This window comes from Strix aluco, chromosome 1 (genome assembly GCF_031877795.1).
Source record: "Strix aluco isolate bStrAlu1 chromosome 1, bStrAlu1.hap1, whole genome shotgun sequence".
NCBI classification, from domain to species: domain Eukaryota; kingdom Metazoa; phylum Chordata; class Aves; order Strigiformes; family Strigidae; genus Strix; species Strix aluco.
Genome location: NC_133931.1, coordinates 357759 through 375468, shown reverse-complemented (window position 1 = coordinate 375468; position 17710 = coordinate 357759). Strand labels below are relative to the sequence as shown.

Genomic DNA, 17710 nt, shown 5'->3' with positions numbered 1-17710 from the left:
TTGCCGCAGCTGCGGGGCCAGGGGGGTCTGTCCAGGCAGGAGCTTGCCTGGGGCGGGGGGACCCCAGCTGGGGCCTCGCAGGGGTGGGCAAGTTCCTGCTTTGGGGGGGTTGCCCAGCACCCGGTCGCTGCTGCGGGGTGTAAGCAGAGCCCCGTGCCGCCGGCGAGGGCTGGGGGAGCGGCGCTGCCGGGTTGCTGCGGCAGGGGCAGGGATGTGGCGGTGAGGCCGGCCGCGCTCGCCATTGTCCGGCCCGGCAGCGCTTCCTGCCCGTGGCCCCGCCGGACGGGCAGCGGATTTCCTGCCCGCTCCCTCCTGCGCCGGCGATGCCCAAACCGGGGCGCGGTGGCACCTTGGCTGGCACCGGTGGTGGCTGCGGTGCCCATGTGCGGTGCCGGGGTGGGGGCACAAGCTCCCTGTGGCGACGGGGCATCCGGTGCCTGCGCTCCTCCTGCCTGTCCTGCCTGCACAGGCAGCTGCTGCCGTCGGGGCAGGGGCTGGTGCTCAGCGGGGTGGCCTTGGGGGGTGCCGGCCCCCCTGGGACGGGCGCCGCGGGGAGCGGGGGTGCAGCTCTCACACCGCGCCCGGCGCTTGGCTTCCTCTGGTGCGGCGGCCAGTGGCCCCGGCGCTGCCTGGCCCTGACGGGGCCGGTTTGGCGGCGAACGGCCCCTCCCCGGCGGGGGCAAAGTGCGAGGGCGTGTGGCATCGGCATGTGCGGGGGGGTGGGAAGGGGGACACGGACACGCCGCGGTGCCCGGTGCCGAGCCGGGGCGGGGTGGCGGCAGTGCCGTGGCGGGGTGGGGGTGCTGGCGGCTGACGGCCCCCCCCGCTCTCCCCGCAGCCCCGCGAGAAGGGCCGGATGCGCTTCCACAAGCTGCAGAACGTGCAGATCGCCCTCAACTACCTGAAGCATCGCCAGGTGAGATCGGGGGGGTGTCGCGGCGCTGCTGGCGTGATGGGGGACCCCCCCTCGCGCCCTCCCTGCAGCCGCCGCCTGCCTCCACCTCGCAGGTGAAACTGGTCAACATCCGCAACGATGACATCGCCGACGGCAACCCCAAGCTGACGCTGGGGCTCATCTGGACCATCATCCTCCACTTCCAGGTGGGCCCCGAGCCCGGCGCCGCAGCCACAGGGGGTGCCAGGATCTGTGGTTTCCGCGGGGCCCTCCCGGTGCCAGTTTGTTTGGGCTGCGGTGGGAGCATGACCCCTCCCTTTCCCCGCCCTGCCCCGGCAGATTTCGGACATCCAGGTGACGGGGCAGTCGGAGGACATGACGGCCAAGGAGAAGCTGCTGCTCTGGTCGCAGCGGATGGTGGAGGATTACCAGGGCCTGCGCTGCGACAACTTCACCACCAGCTGGCGGGACGGGCGGCTCTTCAACGCCATCATCCACCGGCACAAGTAGGTGGAGTGAGGCCGGGTCAGGGCTCCCCTCGCCTTTCCTGGCACTCCCAGCCCCGTCCCCGTGGTGCCCAGCCCCAGTGCCGGCAGGATTCAGCCCCCCAGGCGGCGCAGGGCGATGGCGCGCGCGGGGCAGGCACGTGCTCCCGACAAGTCCCGGCTCATCGGCCTGTGCCGGCAGCGCCGGGGCGGCACGAGGAGCCTCCGCCTTCCCACGCTCCCCCGCCCCCACCCCGACCTCCCGACCCGCGGCCTGCGCGGGCAGGCGGGCGCAGACCCCCCCCTTCCCTGGGGCGGCGGGCGCCGTGCCCACCGCGGCGTGCCGGGGCGCGGGGGCGGGTCCCCGCGGGTCTCGCCGCGCGGCGTTTTGGGGAGTGCGAGGACGTGCAGAGGCGCCGCGCCCGGGCGGGGCGGTGGGGGTGCGGAGGAGGCACCCGCAGCCACGCCGCACTCTGCGCCCGGCCGCCACCGCGGCAGGAGCTCCCCGGGGTCTCGCCATGGAGCGGCCGCGGCGGCGCAGGGGCGCGGGGGCCGCGGGACGGGGTGGTGATGGTCTGCGAGGACGTCGTGGCGTGTCCGGCCGCCCCTGGCCTCAGCGGCTCCTTTTACTCGGTCCAGCGCAGCCTGCGCCTGCGGAGCTGTAGGCAGTGGCGGGGGGGCCAGGGGGGTTTCACGAGAGATGGGGGGTTTGGCAGAGGCGCAGGCAGCACCGGCAGCGCATGGAGCTGCCGTCCCTGGGGTTTCTCTGAACAACCGGCGCCTGCTGGGTGCTGGGGGTCCCCCGAGGGCCCCCCCCTGAGCCATGTCCCCCCCCCGCAGGCCGATGCTGATCGACATGAACCGGGTTTATCGTCAGAGCAACCTGGAGAACCTGGACCAGGCCTTTACCGTGGCCGAGCGGGACCTGGGGGTGACGCGTCTGCTGGACCCCGAAGGTACCCACCGGGCTGTGAGGGGACGGTGTCTCCCGGGGCTGGGAGCGGGGGGACACCCCCAGACCCCCCCCCAACCCACCCCCCTCCCTCTGTGCAGATGTGGACGTGCCGCAGCCGGACGAGAAATCCATCATCACCTACGTCTCGTCTCTCTACGACGCCATGCCGCGCGTACCCGAGGTGCAGGATGGTGTCAAGGCCAATGTGAGTTGTGCGGGGGGCCAGGGGGGCGGCCACCTCCCCTCCCTGCACCAGGGGCTCGTCCCCATGCGTTTTTTTCTGCCCCCCGCCCCGCAGGAGCTGCAGCTGCGCTGGCAGGAGTACTACGAGGTGGGTGACGGTGCTGCTGCAGTGGATCCGGCAGCACACCGTCCTCTTCGAGGAGCGCCGCTTCCCCGCCAGCTACGAGGAGATCGAGGTGAGGGGGGGGGACGGGGCCGCGGTGCTGGCAGGGGATGAAAGGGCCCCGGTGAGGCGGGACGGGGCCCGGCGAGGTGCTTGGCGATGGCCCAGTTGGCCGGTAGCCCGGCCGGGGGCTGGTTCATGCCGCGGCGGGTTCACGCCGGCCCCGGTGCTCCGCAGCGAAGGACGGGGAGACCCTGCCTGGCCCTGAGCCCCGGATGGGTCCCTGCAGCCCGGCCCGGGGGGGCTGTGGGGGGGGTCAGTGCTGGTGCTGGTGCCAACGGGGAGGTGCCGGCGGTGGTGCCGGGGTGCCCCGGGCGGGGGGGGCCGCTCTGACTCACTCTTTCCAGGCTCCGCATGAGTCACCGGTGGCAAACGCCAAAACACCAGCTCCCCGCCCGGCCCCTTCCTTCCCCCCCCCCCCCCCCCCGCCAGCTCTGCACGCATGGAAAATTGGGGGGTGTGTGTGGGATTGCCTGAGTTGCCCCCCCTCCCCAGCCCCGGCTGCCCCCCCGCGCCCCCCCAGCCCATGTGCAGGCAGTGCTGGTGCAGGCAGGCAGGCAGGCAGGGGGGGTCCCAGGCCGTGCCCACAGCGGGGCGGGGGGGTTGTGGCACCCCGGGGGTCCACGCTGCCCCCCCTTAGCCCCCCCAACTCCTTGGCAGATTCTCTGGCGCCAGTTCCTGAAGTTCAAGGAGACGGAGCTGCCGGCCAAGGAGGCCGACAAGAACCGCTCCAAGGCCATTTTCCAGTCCCTGGAGGTGAGCGGCAGCGCCAGGGGGACGGGGGTCCCGGGGGATGGGGTCCTGGGGGGTCTGGGGGGTCCTGGGGGGCTGAGATCCTGGAGTCTGGGGTCCTGGGGGTCTGGGGGTTCCGGGGAGCTGGGATCTTGGGAACTGGGGTGTCCTGGGGGTCCCGGGGAGTTGAGGTTCTGCTGGAGTTTGAGATCCCAGGGTCTGGGGATCCTGAGAGCTTGGGGGTTCTGGGGAACTGGGGGTCCCAGGGGCTGGAATCCTGGGGGCTGGGGCTGCCGGGGGTGTCGGGGTCCCAGTATCCTGGGCTGTCCTGGGGGTCCTGGGGTGTTGGGGGTCCCAGGGGTTTGGGGGTCCCCAGCATCCCTCGGTGCTCCCGCCGTGTCCCTCTGGAGCGGCTGAGCCGTGGCAGCCGGGGCTTGCCCCCCTGCCCCGTCCCCGCCGGCTGTTGGGGGGTCTCGGTGCCGGCGGCCTGATGCGGGCCGGGGGGGCGCAGGTGCGGTGCAGTCGGGGCAGCTGAAGGTGCCCCCCGGGTACCACCCCCCTGGACGTGGAGAAGGAATGGGGGAAGCTGCACGTGGCCGTGCTGGAGCGGGAGAAGCTGCTGCGCGCAGAGTTCGAGAGGCGAGTGCCGGGGCGGGGCGGGGGACGCAGGGTGGTGGGGGCTGTGGGGGGACACCAGCGGGTGGGGGGGGGGGGGGCGGAGCTGGGCTGGCACCCGCTCCCTGCTGCAGGCAGCCAAACCACAGGGATGGGCCGGGGTGGGGTGTCCCGGCCCCCCCTGCCCCGTCAGCGATGGAACCGCGTGAGTCACTGCCGGCTGCCGGGAAGCCAGTGCGGCCACCAGCCAGCGCGGCCACCGGCCACCGGCCAGCACAGCCGCCGGCCACCAGCGCGGCTCGGCTCGGGGCTGGCAGTGCAGGCAGGAGGGGGCAGGGGGGGCTGGAGAGGGAGCAGGATGGGGATTAGAGTGGGGAGTGGGATGGGAGAGTGGGAGTGGGATGGGAGCAGGGTGAGGAGCAGGAGCGGGGTGAGGATGAGGAGCGGGACGGGGGTGGGAATCGGGATGAGGAGCGGGACAAGGCTCCTGGCGCGGGCAGGGCCGGGACCCAGGAGCGCAGGGGGCTGGGACTGGCCCCGAGTCCCCGCTGTGTGTGCAGGGCCGGGGCGGGGCGGGATCCATCCTGCGCAGGGGCTGGACGGGGCGGGATCGGGGCTGGGCAGGGCTGGGATCGGTGCCAGGAACGGGCAGGAGCTGGGCTGGTGCGGGGGACGGGACCCGTCCTGTGCTGGATTTGGGTCTTGTCTGAACGGGATCGGGGCTGTGTGGGGCGGGACCCATCCTGTGCGGGGACAGGGGTCTGTCCTGTGGCACACGGGGCAGGATTTGTGCCTTGTGTGGGCAGGATCGGTGCTGTGTGGGGCAGGATTGGGGCTGTGTGGGGTGGGACCCATCCTGGACAGGGATAGGAAAAAATCCTGTGCCCCGTGGGGCAGGATTTGTGCCTCACCTGGACAGGATCTGGGGCTGCGTGGGGTGGGCTTGGTGCCGTGCAGGGACAGGATGGGTGCCCTGTGGCACAGCACATGGTCCGTGGGCAGGATGGGTGCCCCGTGCCAGTGTCCCTGCCGTGTCCCCGCAGGCTGGAGCGGCTGCAGCGCATCGTCACCAAACTGCAGATGGAGTCGGGGCTCTGCGAGGAGCAGCTCAACCAGGCTGACACCCTCCTGCAGGCGGTGAGCGGCGGCTCTGGCGGGCCCTGCCCCTGCCCCTGCCCCTGCCCCTGGCCCTGCCGCTGGCCCTGCCCTTGACCCTGCCCTTGGCCCTGCCCTTGACCCTGACCCTGACCCTGCCCTTGGTCTTGACCCTGCCCCCTGCCCTTGACCCTGCTCCTGACTGTGCCTTTGACCCTGCCGCTGCCCCTGGCCCTGCGCCTGGCCCTGCCCTTGCCCCTGGCCCTGCCCTTGACCCTGCCCCTGTCCTTGACCCTTCCCCTGCCCCTGGCCCTGGCCCTGCCCCTGGCCCTGCCCTTGACCCTGCCCTGCCCTGCCCCGCGCAGGACGTGCGCCTGCTGACCGCGGGGAAGGCGCCGCAGAAGGCGGCCGAGGTGGAGCGGGACCTGGACAAGGCGGACGCCATGATCCGGCTGCTCTTCAACGACGTGCAGACGCTCAAGGACGGGCGGCACCCCCAGGGCGAGCAGATGTACCGCAGGTACGGCCCCACCACCCCCCCCGCCACCCCCACCGGCACTGCGACATCGCGGGCCCCACGCAGGGACCCTGGCGCTGGCCTGGCTGTGGCACCAGCCCATGTCCTGTGTCCCCCATGTCCCTTGTGTCCCCCAAGCCCCTTGTGTCCCCCATGTCCCCCATGTCCCCAAATGCCCTGTGTCCCCCATGTCCCCAAGTCCCCTGTGCCCCTCGTGTCCCCCATGACCCCCAAGCCCCTCATGTCCCCTGTGTCCCCCATGTCCCCAGATCCCCCCATGTCCCCCACGGCCCCTGTGTCCTCTGCACACCCCATGCCACCCGTGCCCTCAACCCCCCCATGTCCCCCAAGCCCCTGTGCCCCCCGTGCCCCCCACGCCGACATGCCCCCCCGCAGGGTGTACCGCCTGCACGAGCGGCTGGTGGCCATCCGCACCGAGTACAACCTGCGGCTGAAGTCGGGGGCGCCGGCGGCGGCGGTGACGGTGACGGTGCCGCTGGGGCAGCGGCCGCGGCAGGAGCTGGACGAGGCGACACTGCGGTACCTGCAGGACCTGCTGGCCTGGGTGGAGGAGAACCAGCGGCGGCTGGCGGCGGCCGAGTGGGGCATGGACTTGCCCACCGTCGAGTCCCACCTGGGCAGCCACCGCGGCCTCCACCACTCCATCGAGGAGTTCCGCACCAAGATCGAGCGGGCGCGGGCTGACGAGGTGAGCCGCCCGCCGCAGGGCCCCCCCGGCCATCACCCTGCTCCCGGGGTCCCTTCGGGGCTGCTCCTGCCTCTGGGGGTCCCCCTGGGGCTGCCCCCACTCCTGTTCCTGGGGTCCGCCCGGGGCTTCTGCTGCTGGAGTCCCCCCTGGCTGCCCCCACCCCTGCTCCTGGGGTCCCCCGAGTCGCGGTGGCTGTGCTCAGCCTGGGGGGGGGCTCTGGGGGGAGCAGCCTATCCCAGCCCCCGCAGCCCCAGCTCTGCCCCCACCGGCTCTGCAGCCCCTCTGTGCCCCGTCGGGTGGGGGGACACGGAACCCCGAGGGCACCCCACTGCCCCCCACCACCTCTCGTACCCTGGGGCTGCCTCCCCCCGCTGCCCCCCGCCACTGCCCCATCTTCATTCCCCCCCGTGCTCGGGGGTGGGGGGGCAGTGATGGGAGCAGGCACTGCCCCCGCCATTGGGGTCCGTCCCCGGTACCTTTGGGAGGACGGGGTGCTCCAGGGGGGGTCGGGTGCTGCTGCTGCCGGGAGGTGGGTCAGGAGGGGGGTCCCCGAGCTCACAACACGTATCCCCCAGGCCCAGCTCTCCCCCGGCCCCCGCAACGCCTACAGGGAGTGTCTGGGCAAGCTGGACCTGCAGTATGGCAAGCTGCTGGTGAGGGGGGGTCGATGGAATGGGGGGGACGGGAGGGGATGGGGGAGTGCAGGATGTGGGGGGGAGGAGGATGGGGGGAGATGTGTGTGGGAGAGGATGTTGGGGACAAATGTGTGGGGAGGAGGGTGGGGGGAGATGTGTGGGGAGGAGGATGCAGGACATGGCGGGGATGTGTGGGGAAGAGAGTGGGGGTGGCGATGTGGGGAGGAGGATGTTGGGGGGGGTGCGTGGGGAGGAGGATGGGGGCAGAGGTGTGGGAGGGGGGTGTGGACACAGCCCGTCCCCGCGCCCCCTCCCCAGAACTCCTCCAAGTCCCGGCTGCGGCACCTCGAGAGCCTCCACGGCTTCGTCAGCGCCGCCACCAAGGAGCTGATGTGGCTGAATGAGAAGGAGGAGGAGGAGGTGACCTTCGACTGGAGCGACCGCAACCCCAACATGGCGGCCAAGAAGGAGAACTACTCGGTACGGGGGGAGCGGCTCCGGCCTGCCCCTGCCCCCCTGAGCACCCCCAGAGCCCGTCCCCCCCCAAGCACCCCCAGACCCTGTATCCCCTCCCTGAGCACCCCCAGACCCCGTGTCCCCTCCCTGAGCATCCCCAGAGCCCAGGTCCCCCCCCCGAGCACCCCCAGACCCTGTACCCCCTCTCTGAACACGCCCAGACTCCGTGTCCCCCCCTGAGCACCCCCAGACCCTGTACCCCCTCTCTGAACACCTCCAGCCTCCATGTCCCCCTCCCCAATCACCCCCAGATCCTGTATCCCCTCCCCGAGCACCCCCCAGCCCCATCCCTCACCCCCCCCATCCCCCAGTGACCCTACCCCTGCCCCCCCATCCAACCCATGCCCCCCAGTTCCCCCCCCACCCGGTTCCTGTGGTGGGTGTCTGGACCCAACACTGCCCCCCGCCCCTTTCCCAACCATGAGCATCCCCCCGCCCCCCCCCCCCCGCCTCGTCTCATCCCCAGCCCTCAGCCCCGGGCACAGACAGACACATACAGACACCCCCCGCCCTGTGCTGGTCCTGGGGGGGCTGGGTGCTCACCCCCCCCTCTCCGGCCGTGCCAGGGGCTGATGCGGGAGCTGGAGCTGCGGGAGCGCAGGATCAAGGAGCTGCAGGGCAGTGGCGAGCGGCTGCTGCGGGATGAGCACCCAGGGAGGCAGACGCTGGAGGTGAGGGGGGCTGGGGGGAGCAGGGGGGGGTCTGGGGGGGCCAGGCGTGGCTGGGGGGTCGGGGGGGGGCCGCTGGGGTGGCTGGGGGGGGCACTGGGGGCGATGGGGGGGGCCGGGGGGGGGCTGGGGTCCAGGGCAGTGCAGGCAGTGGTGTGGGGCACTGGGCAGCGCGTGGGGGGTTGGGGCGGTGCGGGCAGCTGCCTGGGCTGGGTGGGGGCTGGCAGTGGGTAGAAGCAGCGGTGGCACTGCTGGTGGTAGTGGCGGTGGCAGGGGCAGTGCTGGTGGCAGTGGCAGGGGCAGGGGCAGTGGCAGTGGCGGTGGCAGGGGAGGTGGCAGGGGCGGTTGCAGTGGCAGTGGCAGTGGCAGGGGCGGTGCTGGTGGCGGTGCCGGTGCCACGCCAGTGCCAGTGCTGATCCCAGTGGCAGAGCTGGTGCCGGTGCTGGTGCTGGTGGCAGCGCTGGTGGTGGTGGTGGCAATCCCAGTGCCGGTGCTGGTGCCGGTGCTCATGCTGGTGGCAGGGGTGGTGTTGGTGCCACTGGCAGTGCTGTGGGTGACTCCGGCTGTCGTCGGTGCCATTGGCGGTGCCAGTGTGGGTGTTGGTGCCGTTGGTGGTGCCGTTGGTGACTCCGGCTGTTGCCATTGCTGGTGCTGTTGCCGGTGCCGTTGGTGACCGGTGCCGGTGCAGTTGGTGACTGCGGCTGTTGCTGGCGCCGTTGTTGGTGCCGGTGGGGGTGTTGGTGCCGGTGCCGGTGCCGTTGGTGACCGGTGCCGTGCCGGTGCCGTTGCAGGCGTTCCTGGCGGCGCTGCAGACCCAGTGGAGCTGGATGCTCCAGCTCTGCTGCTGCATCGAGGCCCACCTGAAGGAGAACAGCGCCTACTTCCAGGTACGGGGGGATTGGGGGAGACTGGGGGGGATTGGGGGGGTTTGAGGGGCCCCCCCCACCCCGCAGCCACCCACCGTGGCTGAGCACCCCCCTCCCCGCCCCCCCAGTTCTTTGCTGACGTGAAGGAGGCCGAGGAGTTCCTGCGGAAGACGCAGGAGAACATGAAGAAGAAATACTCGTGCGACCGCAGCGTCACGGTCACACGCCTGGAGGATCTGCTGCAGGACTGCGTGGTGAGGGCCCCCCCAATGTGTGACCCCCCCAGTGTGTGACCCCCCCAAAGCATGAGCCCCCAGGGATGACCCCCCCCAAAAACACAAGCCCCACTGAAGCACCTAGGGGTGACCCCCCACCCCACTACAGACCCCAGGGTGACTCCCCCCAGTGTGTGACCCTCCAGGGATGACCCCTCCCAAAGCATGAGCCCCACTGTGGACCCCAGAGTGACCCCCGAAGAGTGACACCCCCCCCAGGACTGACCCCCCCCCTCCACGTGTGCCCAGCTGTGGGGTGCCGGGGTGACACCCCCACATGCTCACCTCTCTGCAGCACTCTGGGGTGACCCCCCAGGAGTGAACCCCCCCAAAGCGTGAGCCCCACTGCAGCACCCAGGGGTGACCCCCACCATGTGCACCCCTCTGCAGCACCCTGGGGTGACCCCCCAGGAGTGAGACCCCCGCAAAGCATGAGACCCTCTTCAGCACCCCAGGGTGACCCCCCGCTGCTGCAGTGACCCCCACACCATGCAGACCTCTCTGCAGGGGTGACCCCCCCAATTCCCTCCAGCGACCCCCCAGTTCCCCCCCCCCCGCCCCTCCAGACCCTCTCTGCAGTGCCTCTGCCCCTCCCCACACCCCAGGACTCCTGGGAGCAGGTCACCCTCCCTGCCCCCCCCCAGCAGGGTGCCCCCCGCTGACCCCACGTCTCCCTCAGGAGCAGAAGGAGCAGCTGGCGGATTACGGGGGGCACCTGGGGGGGCTGTCGCGCCGCGCCAAGGCCATCGTCCAGCTGAAGCCCCGCAGCCCCGGCACCCCCCTGCAGGGCCGCCCCCCCATCCAGGCCGTCTGTGACTACAAACAAATGGAGGTAACGAGGGGGAGCGGGCCGGGGGGGGACATGAGGGGACACCCCCGGCTCGGGCTGACCCCCCGTGTGTCCCCCCCTGCTCCAGATCACGGTGCACAAGGGGGACACCTGTGCCCTGCTCAGCAACACGCAGCCCCACAAGTGGCGGGTGGCGGGCGCAGGGGGGGGCGAGGCCGTCGTCCCCTCTGTCTGCTTCCTCCTGCCGCCCCCCAACAAGGAGGCGCTGGACGCCGTGCACAGGTGAGCTGCGACAGGACCCCCCCCCACCCCACACCCCAACATCCGCCCCACCGCGGGGTCCCCCCCCGGCTCACGCCGCCCCCCCGCAGGCTGGAGGCCGCCCACCAGCACCTCCTGGGGCTCTGGCACCAGCTGCACTTGGACTTGAGGAGCCTCCTGGCCTGGCAGTACCTGACCCGTGACATCCAGCAGATCCAGGCCTGGTCCCACCTCACTGTGAGTGTCCCCCGGACAGGGGCTGGGGGGGTCTCGGCCCACGCGGTGGGATACGAGGAGGAGGGGGATTCTTTGGGATTCACCAAGAGCCGGCGTGTGCGGGAAGGGCTGGTCACCGTGGGGGGTCTGGGCGGGACAGGGGCTCCGAGGGGCAGTTCAGGTGGTGACTTCATTGATTGAGAACTTCCTGGAGGGAGTTTGGCAACCATCAACCGAGAACCTTCCTAGTAACCATCAACCGAGAACCTTCCTAGTAACCATCAACCGAGAACCTTCCTAGTAACCATCAACCAAGAACCTTCCTGCCAACCATCAACCGAGAACCTTCCTGGTAACCATCAACTGAGAACCTTCCTAGTAACCATCAACCGAGAACCTTCTTGGTAACCATCAACCGAGAACCTTCGTGGTAACCATCAACTGAGAACCTTCTTGGCAACCATCAACCGAGAACCTTCTTGGTAACCATCAACCGAGAACCTTCGTGGTAACCATCAACTGAGAACCTTCCTGGCAACCATCAACCGAGAACCTTCTTGGTAACCATCAACCGAGAACCTTCTTGGTAACCATCAACCGAGAACCTTCCGGGTAACCATCAACCGAGAACCTTCCTGGTAACCATCAACTGAGAACCTTCCTGGCAACCATCAACCGAGAACCTTCTTGGTAACCATCAACCGAGAACCTTCCTGGCAACCATCAACCGAGAACCTTCCTGGCAACCATCAACCGAGAACCTTCCTGGCAACCATCAACCGAGAACCTTCCTGGTAACCATCAACCGAGAACCTTCTTGGTAACCATCAACCGGGAACCTTCTGTGAGCGAATGAAGGCACTTTGAAGGATCCAAGGATCCACTGATAACTGCGATGAGATTGTTTTCCCAATAACCCATCAACAACCGACTGATCACACTTTGTACAAAACTTGTGAGGAAGAGGGAGAGAGCAGAGCGAGGAAGGAGGAAAGGGGAGGGGTAGGAAAAGGGGAACCCCCACCCTTGGATGCCCCAGTGCCATAGAGCAGCGAGCTTGGTCCGTAGGTCCTGGGTCGACAAAGACACGGGGGGGTGTTGCTTCCTCTTCTCTCCAGCAGCAGTTTCTTGTCTGCCGGGGGTCCCGCCGTGGTGGCGGGGGCTCACGGTGCCCTTTCCCCCCCAGTTCCGCACGCTGCCGGCGGAGGAGTGCCGGCAGGTCCTGCGCAGCCTCGAGACCCACTACCAGGAGTTCCTGCGGGACAGCCAGGACGCGCAGAGCTTCCAGCCCGACGACCGGCTGCAGGTGGAGCGCGAGTACAACGCCTGCACCCAGAAGTACGAGCTGCTGCTGCGCAGCCAGGAGAAAGGTGAGACCCCCCGTCCCCTGCTGCAGGCTGCCCCACGCTCCGCGGGGCATCCCCGGGGTCCCCACGGCCACTGACCCATCCCCAGGGTCCCCACAGTCACTAACCCATCCCTGGTGTCCCCACAGTCACTAACCCATCCCCTGAGGTCCCCACAGGCCCTAACCTGTCCCCCAGGGTCCCCACCATCACTAACCCATCCTCGAGTGTCCCCAACAAGCACTAACCCATCTCTGGTGTCCCCAGCGAGCACTAACCCATCCCCTGGGGTCCCCACTGTCACTAACCCATCCCCAGTGTCCCCACTGTCTCTAACGCATCCCGTGGGGTCCCCACAGGTGCTAACCTGTCCCCCAGGGTCTCCACCATCACTAACCCATCCCCGGTGTCCCCACTGTCACTAACCCATCCCTGGGGTTCACACCATCACTAACCTATCCTCGAGTGTCCCCAACAAGCTCTAACCCGTCCCTGGTGTCTCCACAAACATTAACCCGTCCCCAGTGTCCCCAGCGAGCACTAACCCGTCCCCAGTGTCCCCACTGTCACTAACCCATCCCCAGTGTCCCCGCGGTCACTGACCCCATCCCGGGTGTCCCCACGGTCACCGCCGCGTCCCCGTGTCGCCGCAGGGGAGCAGGACGAGTCGCTGTGCAGGAGCTACATCTCGCAGCTGAAGGACATCCGCCTGCAGCTGGAGGGCTGCGAGACCCGCACGGTCCACAAGATCCGCCTGCCCCTCGACAAGGACCCGCTCCAGGAGTGCGCCCAGCGCATCGCCGAGCAGCAGGTACGCGCCACGCATGCCCACGGCCAACCGGGGACACCCCCAGCGGGGCTGCTGGCCACCGACCTGCGCCGACGGGCCGCGGGCCCCTGTCCTGCCGCTGCTTGGGGCGGGCTGGAAGGATTAATGTGGTGGTGGTTTAGCAGCAAATCAGGATTGATTGATGATTGGCAGCGTTAAAGATTTACCAAATAATTTAGTAAAATATGCTGTAATTGAAATAGCCACTTAACTACAGATTCAAAGAGGACAACAAGTGCCAGGTGCTGCACTTGGGCCACAACAACCCCCTGCATGGCTACAGGCTTGGGGAGGGGTGGCTGGAGCTGTCTGGAAGAGAAGGATCTGGGGGTTCTAATTGACAAGCAGCTGACCATGAGCCAGCAGTGTGCCCAGGTGGCCAAGAAAGCCAACGGCATCCTGGCTTGTGATAGAAATAGTGTGACCAGCAGAAGTAGGGAGGTGATAGTCCCCCTGTACTCTGCACTGGTGAGGCCACACCTGGAGGGTTGTGTCCAGTTTTGGGCACCTCAATACCAGAGAGATCTCGAGGGGCTGGGGCGAGTGCAGAGGAGGGCAACGAGCTGGGGAAGGGCCTGGAGAATAAATCCTGTGAGGAGCGATGGAAGGAGCTGGGACTGTTCAGTGTGAGGAGGAGAAGGTGAGGGGAGACCTCATCACTCTACAGCTCCCTGAGAGGACGTTGTAGAGAGGTTGGTGCTGGTCTCTTCTCCCAGGGAATTAGTGACAGAACAAGAGGGAACGGCTTTAAACTGCAACAGGGGAGGTTCAGACTGGGCATGAGGAAAAAATGTTTCCCAGCAAGAGTGGTCAGAGAGTGGAATAGGCTGCCCAGGGAGGGGTGGAGTCCCCATCCCTGGGTGTGTTTAAGGGCCGTTTGGATGAGCTGTGGGGGGATGTGGGGTAGGGGAGAACTTTGTAGAGTCGGGCTGAGGGTTGGACTCGATGATCCCAAGGGGCTTTTCCAACCTGAAGGATTCTGGGATTCTGTGGTTCTAACTTTGAATTTTTCACACTAACTTACCCTACGGTACCACAAATCAACACATGCAGACATGCACGTTCGCAAACACGCGACGTACAAACACAGACAGACAAAAGTATTTGGATCCGGTGGAACGAGTCTGTCCCCACACATGTGAAAATCCCTGTGCACACCCCAACCCGTCGGGCGGTGGGCGGGGGCTGAGGGACCCTCCTGTCCCCGCAGCAAATCCACCTGGAGCTGGAGGGCATCAGGAAGAACCTGGACAAGGTCAGCGAGAAGACAGAGGAGGTGCTGGCGCAGCCGGAGCCGGCCAGCTCGGCCCCTGTCCTGCGCTCCGAGCTGGAGATCACCCTGCAGAAGATGGAGCGGGTGTACAGCCTCTCCAGCATCTACCTGGAGAAGTGAGTGGCCCGCATGGCTCCTCAGCTAGCCCAGCCGGGCTGGGTGGGCCCGGGCGTCCTTCCCGACCGCCTGCCGCTGCCGCCTGGCACCGCTGAGCCCATCCCCTCTCCCCGCAGGCTGAAAACCATCAACCTGGTGATCCGCAGCACTCAGGGGGCCGAGGAGCTGGTCAAGAAGTACGAGGACCAGCTGAAGGACGTGCAGACCGTGCCGGCTGACCTCAAGGAGCTGGAGGCCAGCAAGGCTGAGCTGAAGGTAACGGCCGGGGCAGCCCCGTGGTGGTGGGGCGGAGCTGGGGGGCCGGTGCCGTTGCTGAGCCGCGCTCCGTCTGCCGCAGCGGCTGCGCGCGCAGGCCGAGGGGCACCAGCCCTTCTTCAGCACGTTGGAGACCGACCTGAGCAAGGCCAAGGACGTCAACGAGCGGATGGTGCGGGGCCACAGCGAGCGCGACGTGGACCTCGACCGCTACCGGGAGAGAGTCCAGCAGCTGCTGGAGCGCTGGCAAGCTGTGCTCGCCCAGAGCGACCTGCGCCAGCGCGAGCTGGACCAGCTGGGCCGCCAGCTGCGCTACTACCGCGAGAGCTGCGACGGGCTGCTGCGCTGGATCCAGGATGCCAAGCAGCGGCAGGAGAAAATCCAAGCGGTGCCCATCACCGACAGCAAGACCGTGCGGGAGCAGCTGCTGCAGGAGAAGGTAGCGCCCGCGCCGTGGCCAGCCAGTGCTCTCGGTAGTCCCTGGCCGCGGCCACAGGCTCACCCCGGCGTGTCTGCTCGAGGGTAGGGAGGCTCTGCAGAGAGATCTGGGCAGGCTGGAGCGATGGGCTGAGGCCAACTGGGGGAGTTTCACTAAGGCCAAATGCCGGGTGCTGCCCTTGGGCCACAACAACCCCCAGCAGCGCTACAGGCTTGGGGAGGAGTGGCTGGAGAGCTGCCAGTCAGAGAGGGACCTGGGGGGGATTGATAATGAGCCAGCAGTGTGCCCAGGTGGCCAATGAGGCCAATGGCATCCTGGCTGGTATCAGCACTAGCGTGGCCAGCAGGTACAGGGAAGGGATCTGACCCCTGTGCTCGGCACTGGTGAGGCCGCCCCTCGATGAGTGGGTTCAGTTTTGGGCCCCTCACTCCAAAAAGGCCCTTGAATGACTCGAGCGTGTCCAGAGAAGGGCAACGGAGCTGGTGCAGGGTCTGGAGCACAGGTGTGATGGGGAGCGGCTGAGGGAACTGGGGGGGTTTAGTGTGGAGAAGAGGAGGCTGAGGGGAGACCTCCTGGCCCTCTGCAACTGCCTGAAAGGAGGGTGCAGAGAGGGGGGCTGAGTCTCTTGAGCCAAGGAACCAGCGGCAGGCCAAGAGGGAATGGCCTCAAGCTGCGGCAGGGCAGGGTCAGACTGGCTCTTAGGAAGTATTTCTTTGCAGAAGGGGTTGTTGGGCGTTGGAATGGGCTGCCCAGGGCAGGGGGGGAGTCCCCGTCCCTGGAGGGGTTGAAGAGTCGGGTTGACCCAGCGCTGAGGGATCTGGTGGAGTTGGGAACGGTCAGGGTGAGGTTCATGGTTGGACTGGAGGAGCTTCAAGGGCTTTTCCAACCGAGGTGATTCTGGGAGTCTGTGTTTCCCCCAGAAACTGCTGGAGGAGTGCGACCGCAACAAGGAGAAGGTGGAGGAGTGCCAGCGCTACGCCAAGCAGTACATCGACGCCATCAAGGTGGGCCCGTCGCTCTGGGCTGGCCTCCCTGCAGTGCCCAGGTGGCCCCGGGGGGCTCGGGGGGCTCGCGGGAGACACTGGCTGGCGCGCTGAGGACCCCTCTCCCGGCAGGATTATGAGCTGCAGCTGGTGAGCTTCAAGGCACAGGTGGAGCCGATGGCCTCGCCGGCCAAGAAGCCCAAAGTGCAGTCTGCGTCTGACAGCATCATCCAGGAGGTGAGGGGGGTCCCTCCGGGGCACCCCGTGGGTGCACGGCTGAGCCCGGCAGCTCCGCCCCCAGCGGCCGGGGGCCGCGACACTTTGCCGAAGGGGTGGGTAGGGCGGGGGCTGGCACGAGGGCTCGGCTCTGTCTGGCCCCGCTGCCGTTGGGGTGCCAGGCAGCGGGTTGGGGGGTGCCGCGGGTGTGCTCCCCGCCCACCCCGCTGAGCTCTGCTGTCTGTCACAGTACGTGGACTTGCGGACGCGGTACAGCGAGCTGACCACGCTCACCAGCCAGTACATCAAGTTCATCACAGAGACGCTGCGGCGGCTGGAGGAGGAGGAGGTAGGGGAGCGGCGCGTGGGGTAACGGTGGGGAACACAGTTCGTGGCGACCGCCGGCCCCCCCATCACTAACGCTGGCCCGTGGCCTCTAACCCTGCTCTGATCCGGGCTCCCGGGACCGAAGCCGCAGGCTCTGGGCGCAGCCGGGAGGGCCAGCTTGTGGCACCGCCGGGCTCTGGCGTGACTGGTGGTAGGAGGCACTTCCCAGATACACGGAGCGCAGTCGGTACCCGCCTTCCGCATGAACCGGCGCGGCAGGACCGGCGCCCACGGGTGTTTTCTCTTGGTGACCTCTCTAACTCTTGGTTTCTGCCCTCGGAAGCCGAGCCGCTTTGCCAGTGCTTTGTCTTGGGGGATGTTTGTGTTGGTGGGGATCTAATGGAGGGTAAAAAACCAGGATGACTGGCAGCCCTGCACCAGGTACTCACTCTGCGCATGCCCCCCCCGCCCCCCGCGGCACCCCTCTGCCTCACCCCGCGCCTGCCGGCAGCCTGCACGCCCCTCCTGCTTGCCGCGCTCCTGCCCTCCAAGAGCTGCTCGTCTGCCGCTCCCGGGCCCCCTCTGCGCTTTTTTGGGGTGGCACGAGGGGACCCGGCCCCACGGCGCGGGGGTCCGGCTCACCCACATGCGTGCTGATGGTGCCGAACCGGGGCGGGATCCAGACTGGCTGGGGCAGCACGGGCCGGAGCTGGGATCGCTCTCCTGCGTGGCTGAGGCTTTCCCAGCAGGGAAAGCTCCGCCGGCACCTCCCTCGCTACCCGCTCCACTCGGTCCCGGCGCTCTGGCTGAGTCTCTCCTGTCCCCAAGGTGGCAGCTCTCCGCACCGGCCCCTCTCACACCAGGAGCCCCGACGAGAGCGTGGGGGAGGCTCTGCGCTGCGGGGGGCCGGGGCAGGGCTGTCCCCGGAGGGCGGTGGGCATGGTGGTGGGTGTGCAAGCTGCTGGCCTCCGTCTCCATCACTTCGGGCTTTGCTGGCGCTCCATTCCCCCTCTGTCAGTACGTGGGCCATCCCGCTTCCTGCGCTGCTGTCTTGGTCCTGTCGCCTGCCCGCGCTGTGCCGAGCGAGCCGTGGTGGCTGTGTGTCCCCTGTCTGCCATACGTCTTCTGGAAGCTGGCGTCACCGCCTCCGGCTCGTGGGGAGGCCCAGGGACCCGAAGCCATTCCATGTGCATCCTCCACCCCTCCGCCCCGGACCACCCCATCTCTCGGGGGTGCGTGGTTGTGGCCGGCGTTGACGCCGCGGCTCGGTCGCATCCCTTGTGATTTCT

General features: G+C 68.3%; 2 protein-coding genes across 2 annotated transcripts in view; both read left to right on the top strand.

The window, feature by feature from the left end:
• The window catches only part of PARP10 (poly(ADP-ribose) polymerase family member 10), a 5379-nt gene extending 4565 nt beyond the window's left edge, over positions 1-814 (top strand). Inside the window, 2 exon segments of the mRNA XM_074845973.1 lie at positions 145-383; positions 470-814. Coding sequence (XP_074702074.1) covers positions 145-383; positions 470-814 — 584 coding nt within the window.
• Positions 815-839: 25 nt separating this feature from the next.
• The window catches only part of PLEC (plectin), a 51084-nt gene continuing 34213 nt past the window's right edge, over positions 840-17710 (top strand). The window contains 29 exon segments of the mRNA XM_074845960.1: positions 840-916; positions 1009-1101; positions 1235-1401; positions 2221-2336; positions 2434-2540; positions 2634-2659; positions 2661-2754; positions 3402-3498; positions 3985-4028; positions 4030-4112; positions 5132-5225; positions 5549-5703; positions 6097-6409; positions 6985-7062; positions 7363-7524; positions 8127-8231; positions 9020-9115; positions 9223-9348; positions 10049-10201; positions 10287-10441; positions 10531-10657; positions 11823-12006; positions 12636-12793; positions 14022-14200; positions 14318-14456; positions 14539-14895; positions 15816-15899; positions 16011-16115; positions 16345-16443. Coding sequence (XP_074702061.1) covers positions 857-916; positions 1009-1101; positions 1235-1401; positions 2221-2336; positions 2434-2540; positions 2634-2659; positions 2661-2754; positions 3402-3498; positions 3985-4028; positions 4030-4112; positions 5132-5225; positions 5549-5703; positions 6097-6409; positions 6985-7062; positions 7363-7524; positions 8127-8231; positions 9020-9115; positions 9223-9348; positions 10049-10201; positions 10287-10441; positions 10531-10657; positions 11823-12006; positions 12636-12793; positions 14022-14200; positions 14318-14456; positions 14539-14895; positions 15816-15899; positions 16011-16115; positions 16345-16443 — 3756 coding nt within the window. The 5' untranslated portion in view covers positions 840-856.